The sequence below is a fragment of the Lolium rigidum genome, chromosome 5, assembly GCF_022539505.1.
Source record: "Lolium rigidum isolate FL_2022 chromosome 5, APGP_CSIRO_Lrig_0.1, whole genome shotgun sequence".
Taxonomy (NCBI): domain Eukaryota; kingdom Viridiplantae; phylum Streptophyta; class Magnoliopsida; order Poales; family Poaceae; genus Lolium; species Lolium rigidum.
In genome coordinates this window covers 257,889,117-257,900,649 of record NC_061512.1, presented here as the reverse complement: position 1 = coordinate 257,900,649, position 11,533 = coordinate 257,889,117, and the positions used below count along the sequence as shown (strand labels likewise).

At 42.9% G+C, this 11,533-nt stretch overlaps 1 protein-coding gene across 1 annotated transcript; it reads right to left on the bottom strand.

Annotated features, from left to right (window-relative positions):
* Window positions 1-1,710: 1,710 nt before the first annotated feature.
* On the bottom strand, window positions 1,711-11,113 carry LOC124657509 (Fanconi anemia group J protein homolog). The gene is made up of 29 exons (XM_047196051.1): window positions 10,732-11,113; window positions 10,611-10,647; window positions 10,373-10,448; window positions 10,094-10,158; window positions 9,961-10,005; window positions 9,757-9,857; window positions 9,501-9,642; window positions 9,243-9,304; window positions 9,061-9,140; window positions 8,906-8,976; window positions 7,582-7,669; window positions 7,339-7,411; window positions 7,178-7,270; window positions 6,896-7,004; window positions 6,352-6,445; window positions 5,570-5,653; window positions 5,338-5,494; window positions 5,062-5,249; window positions 4,871-4,915; window positions 4,692-4,720; window positions 4,491-4,612; window positions 4,357-4,404; window positions 4,087-4,211; window positions 3,453-4,015; window positions 2,957-3,364; window positions 2,428-2,692; window positions 2,261-2,350; window positions 2,025-2,141; window positions 1,711-1,776 (listed from the first exon to the last, which is right to left on the bottom strand). The coding sequence occupies exons 1-29, from the start codon at window positions 11,111-11,113 to the stop codon at window positions 1,711-1,713; spliced, it is 3,825 nt and encodes a 1,274-aa protein (XP_047052007.1).
* Window positions 11,114-11,533: the final 420 nt, after the last annotated feature.

The window sequence follows — 11,533 nt, the reverse complement described above, 5'->3', positions numbered from 1 at the left end:
GCCATCGCCGGCGGGGCCGTAGCGAGCGAGCTTCCCTGGGGGCGTGAGCCCCCAGTTCGTCCACCGGCGAGCGCTCCTCTTCCGAGCGCCCTCGCTCTTGTTCCACTTCCGCCGCTCCGCGTCGGTGCGGAAGACAGGCGGATGCGGCGGTGAGTCGTCGCCGCCTAATCCCGCGGCACGGCCGCCGGAGCCTCCACGGGAAGCCATCGCGTGGCGGCGGGCTTCGGATCGGTGGCTCGGGCTACGTGGATTGCTCGTCGGAGCTGGCGACTAGCGGCGGCGGAGGGAGAGGAACAGCGGAGGGGAGCAGGGTTTGCGAACCGAACTCCCCTCCGCGAACCCTTTTAATACGGGGCGGCCGCTCGATTTCTCGGGCCCCTGAACTTCGTTTACGGGCCGGCCCATGTTTTCAGGCTCTGTTCTGCGCACGTTTCGGCCCGAACCCGTGAAACCGCCGGAAAAGTTCAGTTCCGGTGGCTTTTACATGCTCTGTTAGAGATGCTCTTAAAATGGTGTCTAAAGGTATACGCCCAAAGGGTCATTATTGTTGTGAACGGGAGGGGGTACGTACATAGTGCCACGCAGCCAAAATCGCCATGTAAAATATCCTAGAAGCTTTATCTGAGATGGTTGTGATAGCAAGAGGGTGCATTACAGCTTAAAAAGGAGAGGGCGGAATACGGACTTGACAGTGTTGAATATGCATTTTTCGATCTGTTCACATGTATATATTTACGACAAATATGTCCCTGCTCGAGGTGTTACTCCAGTACCACATGGCATTCACTATCTAGGCGCATATGACAACAGAGTGAACTATAATGCTTTGGTGATGCATATGTCGAGTGGAATATTCAATAACATTCGAGGCAAAAAGTCTGTGCATATCCATGCCTCCTAACTACAAAGTAATCGGCCTGTTAGTCAATGCATTCCCGCTGGAACTTCATTTCTTGGCGACTGCAACCTTCTTACTCACACAAAACAAACTGAGCAAACAGTTGAAACACTCAAAACATCCAGGTATGCCTGCGCATGCGTGTGGGTGTGTTGTGACTAGAATGGAGGGGCATTGGGGTGCCTTTTAAAGGTGTGCATGAGTTTGTAGATACGTGTACAATCAAGTTGGGTCATCAGTATATCTATCATCTTTATGCGCACCAGTACCTGACTATTGCCACAAAATTTATTGGCAGTACCAACTCAAAAGTCCTTTTGCACTTCTGTAATACCCTATATTTGACACAAAGGACCGTAATTGGAAAACAGAAGATAAAGCCAAGTCTAGCTGATACAAACAAGATGCACATGATCTTTTTGAGCATTCGTAGTTTGAATCCAAGTTATCAACACTCACTAACTAGTGAGGATATAAATCCATATAAATACGGCTGCATTCGAAGTTTGTGTTTACATTGTGCATCTTTACACTGAGAAAGGAATCGTTGCAAGTTCAGTCACCCTTCCCCGTATTTACAGCTGCACCACAAGACACAAAGCCAATAAGCAAATGCTCTTATGGTTGAGTATTTACAACTTCACATCATGCATCAACTTTGATGAAAGTTTCCGCTTCATTCGTACTCAACTATCCTGCAGCTGAGTTAGCGTCTCCATCCAGCAACATGTGTTGGTGCCAAGGCCAGCAATGAGCTTTTCATGTGCCTCAGAGTAACAAACGGATGCATCCTGTGGACACGAAATCACATCCTATGGATCCTCAACTTTAGGCACCAGTTCTGGTCTTGTGGATTTGTCCGTGGTAGGTAACCTAAGCTGCTCACACAAGACCCAAAAGAAACAGATAAGTTGGACATTGCACTGATTGTGACTATCAACTATCTTCAGGGAGTAGCATCCTGTCTGAGTCTGACACCCACGAAGTTGGGTAGTAATGCAATAAGTCTACCACATAGAACTAGAAGCAAGATGAAATATATGCCAAACATGACTTCATTTGGAACAACAGGTAAATGAGCATTAGCAAAGGGAGACAGAAAAAAGCCACATCAACTACTACTGACCTTGGACCTCCTCGTGCTCAGTGGTACAGGATTCTTCTTCAATGGCTTATAAGCAAATGTCTCGATCACTGGTGGGGGTGACATGGGCTTAACAGCACCTCTCTGATTACTTGCGACCTTGATGTGTAAACATAAAACAGCATTTTCTTTTGTTAGTCATCTATATGTTGTTCATTAGCTTAGTATGTCAAAAATATGACTGAAGGGATACATGCATCGAAAGGAAAACCAGGTACCGGTTCAAGCTTGACATCACTCAAGGGTTCATGCTTGACATCACTCAAGGGTCCATGCTTGATATCCAAACGATCAGCAAACAAGAGCACCTTTGTTTGAAAGAGATGACAATTAGATTGATATGGAAATAGTACTAAATCAGAAGATGCATCAAAATGCAACGTACCTCGTTTAATGATTGTAGATTTGAAGCATCAGTTGCAAGAACTTGTGCTCCGAGCACCGCCGCAGAAGCATTTTCACAAGGGCAGAAAGGGCATGTTATTGGCTTGTATACACATCCATCCTTCTCAGACCAAACACCAGAATGGTGAGCAGAACCTTCACCATAGAATTTTCGAAGGATCTCTTCGTTGAGTGAAGAAACATCACATACAATAACATTTACAGCAGCTGGTGGTGATGAGATGAGATCTTGTGCGAAGTCAACACTTGATAGTCCATATCTCAAAAGATATGTTAAGTAAACTTTCGAGGGCGATGACAATGAGGATGAAACAAGAAAGCCATCCTTCTGTAATCCAAGTGGTGTTTGGCATCTGGCGCAATAAATACGGAGTTTTTTTCCTGCGCATCTATTTGAGGAAAGCTCTACTGGCTTGGGACATCTTTCAAGCTTAATATTTTCACACCTGGACATTTTCATACTTCTACAACACAGCCCATCAGTACTCTTCAGATCTCCAGGCACCAACCTGACAGCAGAATCAGTATTGCAAATAGATGTGCTTGAAGGATTCAAAGGATTAGAATGCTCTGTAACAGTGCAACAGCTCATAGGAATATTAAGCCTTCTCCTTTTCTGATGGTGAGAATTTACGCTTTTGTTCACTGAAGATTCATCATCCAACTGATATCCTCTATCAGCTGTTCTTTCAGGAGTGCCCGCTGATGTGGACACACAGGAATGATTTCTATTCACTGTTGAGAGTGAAGCAGACACGTCTACGACCTGATCTTCATAATCATTCATCGCTGCAGAGGTATTTACCTCAGAATGATTGCTGGGACTAGCAACTGGATCATCTTCAGAAGTTACTTCCACAAGAGTAGGCTCTTGCGACCTGTCTTGTGATGGACTAAATATAGTTAACTTTTGATACCTGCAAGGGGATAGCAAGAGTAATTAAATAAAAAACTTAATTAAACATAAGCCTCAGGAACAAACATGTCAAAATGATGATAGATTACCGAGGAACAGAATCACAATTCTCTAAGTCAATAACATCGACTTCATAATCCCCCCCAATGTTTGCCTTGTGTTTTGAATTGTACTGAACTTTGTGGGACGGAAGGAGATGGCATGTTGTTGTTTGACTTCTGGGTATGGGGGAGCTTTTTTTCTTTGCCAAATCAGAAGATTTTGAAGAGATCTGCCATGCTTCTGGTGATGTATAAGACATACCATGATTTTTGGGGTCTGCTCCTGCCACAGCATCAATGTTTGAAACCTCAACACAATTGTGTTCCTTCTTTACCTTCTGATTAGTTTGCGGCACTGACTGCTTTGAGAAATTTGATTCTGGCAATGGCAGCTTTCTTTTACCACTGTGTGTTGTAAGTATAGCATCAATGTTGGAATCCTTGGCATTAATGTCTTCCTTCTTTACCTTTTGATTAGTTTGCGGTACTGACTGCTTTAAGAAATTTGATTCTGGCCAAGGCAGCTTCCTTTTATCACCATGCGATGTAAGTATATCAGCATCCAATTTAACCTTAGGGAACATGTCTTGATGTTTGATCTTTATATGTTCCTGAAGAGTTCACCATTTATTTCAGATGTCCATCCACAATTAGAAAATCAAATGCATAATAGTATCATTACCTCAGCCTTTTGAAAAAACTTGTTCAATTCAACCATCGTCTCCTGGAAGCTACTATAAAGCTTAATAGAATTCTTAAGCCACTTTGAAATGTGTACAAGGTTTCTCTCTTCCTGATATCGTTCATCTGTTACAAATAACAGTGATCATAAGTAATTATCAAGAACAGCTTACCACATCCATTGGTATACAAATCAATCAAATAGGAAAAATACAAGAATCAACATTCTGTCTGGCCATGCAAACAATTGGGAGAGTGCTGAGTAGCGTACCAATCAAAATTATGCCTCCATAGTCAAATTTATGCCGAATACATCGACCTAGAAAAAAAAAACTAATTAGTCATTTTCAATGTCTTCATTACAGCAACAGATTTGTGGGCACATCAACAGCTTAAGTATCATACCAGCAGCTTGATTCAGAGCACGAAATGCTTGATGACAGTACCATTCACTCCCACTCAACAGATTCTTTGATGATTTGTAGGAATCATTATATCTCTTTTTCAGCTTTACTTGGACATCATTTCTGATCCATGAATTAACATCAGAATAAACACAGCAAAAAAAACTGCACTTTTGTCTAGAAGAAAAAGATAGGTACTTACATATTTGGAAAAGGAATGCCAACAATGACCTAATGTCTTAGTCAAGAAAAATTGTGGGGTATCAAATACAGATGTAGCGAATGAAAACATTAAACAGTTAGCTATGAGAAATCATGCTGCTGTTCGTAGGGCAGAACTTCGACAATAAACTAGGGCATAGCAACGAAAATAAAGGATACCACAACCCTAGCGTTGTCATCAGAGAAGTCAATTCCTTCAGATACCTGAAACAGAAATCAGCAACGACAAAACATGAGCTTCTGACAGCTGGTACACACAGGCAGCACTAAGAATTTCAAATTGGCACTTATGCATGCATATGTAGAAATTCATTTGAAGTAGCATGCATATAAATGTCTACAATTAGCACCTTCCCACGACAAACTGCAAGAAAAGCAGCTCCTCCTTTAGCAGATTCCTGTTGGGTATTCTTTCTCACTCGATTCTTCACGATTTGTTTTGCACCACCTTTGCCTTTCTTAAGAGGAACCTTACCAATGATTGCGTTGTAGTATCCATTTAGGACAGGCTCGAGTTCCTCAGTGCTCCCTCTAGGCTCTGAAACAAATGAATCTTAGATAAGCAACAAGCAAGAAACTGAAATGTGAAGAGTGTCTTTTGAAATTTTGAAGTACAATAATCTTACCAACAAAAACTGGCTTTTGAGCATTCAATCGTGCCCACTGACCTGTCTGAGTCCAACGCCCTTTCAGTTTGTCCAACAACTTATAGCTAGGAAAGAACACTAGAGCACCACCAGGCACTATTCTGCATATTTCTTCTATTGAAGCTCCAAGTTCATCCTATATAAAAAAGATAGCATTTTATATGGAGAAAAGGTTTCATGGTAGCACATGCAAAAATGATCAACAGATTACCTGGAAAGAATATGCATCTGCAGTTTTATAGCTAGCATTCAACCGATGTGTTGTTGGGCCAGATGATAGTACACTTGCAAAAACCTGCATCATGGTACGACATTGACTGAGAAAAACTACAAACGGGGTATAAAAGATTTTTGGTGATATCTCCATGCAAGCACCGTATCTTATCCAGGTCATGAGTGAATTAAGGGTTAGAGGCTTAGAGCTCATCAAGCCAAAGCTTTTGCTGTCCAGTCCAGGACAGAAACTGTATTTCAAGTGATGAGAAATCAGAATCAGAACTAGCTTTACCATGATTCAAACTGGTTAGATAAGCTGGGACGTGCACAGTAAAATCATGCATATCAGTTAGCTCAAAAAGTTAAGCTTTTAAATAGTTTCAAATCCGGCAACTCTTTTCAATTTTAATTAGTTTGCCTTGCCATTTATTAGTATGCACAATTTTTTATGGACTACCAGTATTCGTATTAATCATAAGAGATTCATTGCTAGTCACTATCAGAAAAAACCTTGGGAATCTATCATAACGTTGTGACTAAATTTCCTGTTCCATTAGAGTGGAGAAAATGAACAAAAAATATTATTTACAGAAATAGGGAACTATGTTTCCGATTTTACCAGCTTACGGTGTGTGGAACAAAAAACAATCGTAAGTGGGGATAGGGGAAGCTAGCACAGTTCCACTTTCCTCAACTTCATATCCAGTAGTTAGTAAAAATGCATTGCCACTTGGCTGTGCTGGTATTTGTAGCACAGCCTATTTGCAAGAGACAGACCTGAGAATCAGCATCGATCACGTGAGGAGCTTCCATGCAAGCATCAAACTGTACACCAAGTTCAGACGCAAAGGAGCCCATTGGAGAGAGTGTGCTGCAGAGATGTGAAGTTAAGAGTCAGCTGTGTATTATCTGTTGGTATGATAATGTACAGAAACTCTTGATGGGCTATTTCAGAAGACTCTAGAAGTGTGTAATCTAATTATTTAGTTTCGGAACAATTATATAGGTGCTGACACAAGAAGGCACCTACAAGGTGCTGAAAAGCCTGTTCGATCGAGCATGTCCATAGGGTGAAAATGCTACCCTCGGCTAAACTCCAATTCACAAGAATCTGCCATACATACATTTACAATATTTCCTATTATACATGTTTTGCCGCCAGTCCGTACATACACTTACATTCTCTCATATGTATTATTTTCAATGTAATACTCACCATCTTATCAGGTATGTGGATTCATCGAAGCTGAAACTGCTAGAGTGAACTTAACCACTTTTCTAACATTTTGATGAGATGAGAACTGTGAACATGGATACTTACCCAGATGTCAATATTACTGATTGGGTTAGATCTGCAATATCTTGAAAGACAACAGCAGGATTGAGGCACCACAAACTCATCACACATCTTGGTTCAGTGGCAGAAATGCCTGCAAATGGTATGATTCCAAGGTTATATGATGAAACTAAAGGTGTTAGATGTTGGAAAAGAACTGGATCAGACTGTCAGCAACTTGAAAGTTGATCAGCCAACTAGATTTGTAATTACAAGAACATCTGAATCTGATGCATCAGGAAAAGTTTCAGGGAGTAACATTGCTACCTTCTCTCTTAACAAACCGTTGGAAAGCAAGCTGGTAATCATACATATGGCGCCCATTCCCAGCGAAAAAGTGGCTCAATGAGGAGAATAGACCTATAAAATTTGTACCGTATCATTAGGTCATAATACTGGAGATTAATGGGGGAAAAGGTGCTGCTTACTCTCAAGTGTCATAGCATGACGACCAGCTAAGTGATCTCCATCTGACTCAGTATCCGAAGCAGCCTTGACTGCCTAAAACAAGAAGGTGATATTAAGAATCAAGGTGTATGTTGAAAATCTTGACACATGCCACAGAAAGCAAATTTACAGAGAAAAGAAAAAGAGAAAATGTTCCACAGCTACATTAAACTAGCTGACATACTCTAGAGTAACTGCATTTTGAAACTTAAAGTAGGAAGCACCTTGGTTGCACAGTCTTGCAATAGTGGGAAGTATACAGGAGTAATACCGGCCCTCTGTAGTTCCTTCAGGGCATTTTCACCAGTCCAACTGAAGATTACAAAAGGTTAAATAAAGTGGATTCAAGAAAATGCTTATTTTTGTGTTTTGTTGCAAGCACGAAATTACTCTAGTGAAATGTACAGCTGGAAGTTAATTATGAAGATGGAATACAATGCTTTTCAAAAAACAGGTCAACGTACTAAAAATAAATAGACACTGCACAAAATTATACAACATTCTATTATGTACTTCATGAGTAGTTATATGGCCCTTGAACACTTACTATACCGTCTAATGACAGGAAACAAATGTCCAGGATGCCTTAGTATGTAATAGCATTCCATGTCCAAATAATTTGTACTAGCTCCACAGGGTCATAGAAGCAAGTAAGTAGCCACGTTTCAGTAGTCCATGAAGTCCTGACATCTCAACTTGAAGCGGACATGAATTAACTTCTAAAAGTCTGAGTAGCTCTTCCAACTTTACATATCACAGCAAATCCATGTCGATGCGACGACCCTGACACGATTCTTTGGTTTAAGCTTTCATGGCCCATGCAGCAACAATACAGGTGCATGCATGGGCATCAGGGCGATATGGATACAGGGATACGGCATTTTTTAAAACACTGATACAGGGATACTTTTGACTATGTTCAAATTGGTAACAGACTTATGTCTTAGCAGGAACAGCAGATCAAAGACACATGTTTTACTTTGATTTTCCTAATGCATGCAGCATCTCTTCTGAGCTGAGGAAGTAAGACTATCAATTATTACCTTACATGGATGGATTCACCACAACTGTCTTTTTTTAAGAAAATGACTTTGCACGATTAGCTACTAATCATACTCCACCATTCTCTACCTATGGTTTGTAATTAGAAACACGCAAACACGGTATAAATTCCTTGGGGGTCATTTACTAGTGCATATTTATTCCAAAAACCCAAGTTTGGTTTGGTCGTAGAGATGGAGAAGCGAAAAAAGAAACATGGAGTGTGATCATTTGCACTTTTTCCATTTAGGGATGGTAAATCTGGGGCAACTAAGAGAATATATTTTTACAATGCCAATCTTACCCCTAGTAAATCAACTATTGGAAAAGGTTGGTGCCTGTCTAACGATCCTAGACTACTAATACCTCATGATACTTCTTCAAGCACCATAAAACCGTGTATATTCACAAAAAGGCAGGTACATCTTTCAAGGGTAGGAATATGAGATGACATACATTAGGTAGATAAATCAGGTAAGAAGCAACACAAGGTTCCATAGTACATACAATGAAGCAGGATGTTCAAACTCGTTATCGCGTACATTGCCTTCCTGGTCAGTAATCCAATTTCTAAGCCCCTGCATCAGTACTAGAGCTTAATCCCTGAGACAAGTTAAGGAGGAAGAGTAGGGATATGAATTCTTATCATCTCATAAATGTACCTCAATGACATCATGCAAGGGCTGGTATATCATTGCAACAGCCTGATTAGTGGCCAAGCTTGCTAGTTCTCCATCCAAACCTTGATCACAGAAATTAATAAATTTAGCTTAACATGAGTTGCAACGGAAAGATATTTTTTTCTGAAACATAAGATTTAACAGAACAGTGATAATTATCTTACTGTCAAGTGATTCTGCATCAACATCAACACTTCCAGCCTCACGTGATATGTCTTCTATGTTGCTGCAAGGCAAGGATTTGAAATGGGTATAACAGCTGGAGTTTACCGTTTTGTTATTACAACTGCTCCGAAGAGACAATTTACTAATAGAAAAGGAACTACAAGAAATATATTACTAGCTTGAGTAACCACTGAAGTACATCTATCAATTCCAGGCACAGCTGATTGGCTGAAAAAGAATCATGAGTCTGGACTTACTGTGCTTCATCAAGAATAACAACTGAGCCACGGATATCAATGTCCATTGCTCTCCTGACAATTGGACTAATTAGGTAGTTGTATGGGCAGAAAACCAGTTGAGCTGCTTCTGCAAGGGTTTGTGCAGCAAAATATGGACATCCTGCAGATAACCAAAAAAAAAGGTGCCAGTAGAATAGATGTGAGCATTCAGCAGTGGCATCACATGTCCCTCAGGATTCAAGAGAAGACCATGTAACCAAACAGATAGACAGACCCTTGACTTGTTTTCCAACTCTAAGAAGATCCTCAATATCATGAACTTCATAGGAGCCACCGGTCTGAAGGGATGGGTGACGACTTAGTTTCTGTGCATTCCTGCCAGCACATTTCACTAATCGTATTAGTAAGTAGTCAGGGGAGGGGGGCTGTTCCAGGTTAAACATATGATTTTCCATGAGAGAAGATAGGAAAAGCTCACTTGAATTCTGGGCATCCCTGAACTTTGTCATCTAGGAGCTTCTTGCTGGCGAAGGATAAAAATATCCACTAAACGATTAGCAATGACGAACACAGAGTCCGAGGATTAAAAAAATGGTTCTTGAAAAGTTTACCAATTCTCATCGATTTGGTCAGACATGCACACGTTCTGGTTTACACAGTAGTGCTTCCTTGAGGCCTGCATTGTATGATTACTAACTGGTCAAACTACATGCCGTTTAACTTTAGTACAGGGGATTACAGCTACAAAACCAGCCACGAGTAGATAATGATTGAACAGATGTCTTGGTGTTTATTTGTGCCGCTGCTACTTAACATTGGTTGGATAATGCATTTCCTTTTTACTAAGTGACAAGTACCGACTAGTACATTGGGATTGGAACATTGGTTACCAAGATGGCCATGCGTGGCCGGTACGACGTCTTGCGGAGCTCCCGGACCACCTGGGTGATCTGCGAGTGCGTCCTCCTACAGATGTACAGACAGACAGCCAACCGAACAAGAAATTAGTCCAGATCTCTGAAAGGGGAATGCAAAAGTGAATCAATCGAGATTCGATTCGAGAGAATCAGCCAAGAAACCCTTCAATCAAGGTTGGTCAAATTAGGAGGAGCGCAGCGCAGATCTTACGTGGCGTAGTAGATGGTCGGCGCGTTCTTCTTCCTGGCTGGACACCAAGAATCGCAGCAGGGGAAATGAGTAACCAAGAACCGGCGCGAGAGAGGGGGAGCGAGAGAGAAAGGGGGCGTACCGGGAGTGGGCTGCTGCTGCTGCTGCTGGGTATCGTCGGCGACGAAGCCGCCGCCATGGAGGAAGGGGTCGGGGGCGGCGGCGGCGGGGGGCGCGCGGAGCGGGTAGTGGCGCTGCCAGGCGAGCGCGGAGCAGAGGAGGGAGAGCGACTTGCCGGTGCCGGTGGGCGACTCGAGGAGCGCGTGGGAGCGGCCCTGGCGGCGGGCGCGGTCGAGCGTGGTGATGACGCGGCCCATGAAGGCCAGCTGCGTGCCGTAGGGCTTGTAGGGGAACTCCACCGGCACGCCGCCCACCTGGTACACGCCGCCGCCGCCACGCGCGGGTGCGGGGGCGGGCGAGGACGCGGGCCACGGAGGGGCGAAGTCGTCGGCGGCGGCGGTCATGGCGTCGGCGGCGGCGGCTGTCGACGGCGGGTGGAATTGGGCGGGATTAATTGGGGGGAAATGAAATGGCACTCTCCAAAACTGATGCCGCGCCGCATCAGTCAAAATAGAATATCACGACGACGACCTGGTGGGCTGACGTTTCTTAAGCCCATGTTGACCTTGTGAGGCTGGGCCTTGTGATGTATGCTCCCCTCTAGGTTTGTTTCTTGTTCTCCGGTGGCGGCGAGCTGGCGACATGTCAAAAAAAAGCTGGCGACACGTCAAGAGTTTTGCGTCTACCTCTCACACATCACCTCCGCCATCGGAAATTACTCTCGGGGTTTGGTTTGGTGGTGTCTATACGTCCTTGTTGAGTGTGCAACCTTGAGTTTCTCGGAGACGGGAGGGGGGGTTGGTTGCTTCTCGGATGGCTCATCA

Coding starts and splice junctions, on each gene's coding strand:
- LOC124657509 (XM_047196051.1), bottom strand. CDS start 11,113: ATGACCGCCGCCGCCGACGACTTCGCCCCTCCGTGGCCCGCGTCCTCG. Junction 10,449..10,610: donor CCGACCATCTACTACGCCAC/GTAAGATCTGCG, acceptor GTACATCTGTAG/GAGGACGCACTCGCAGATCA. Junction 4,613..4,691: donor GGCATTCCTTTTCCAAATAT/GTAAGTACCTAT, acceptor TTCATGGATCAG/AAATGATGTCCAAGTAAAGC.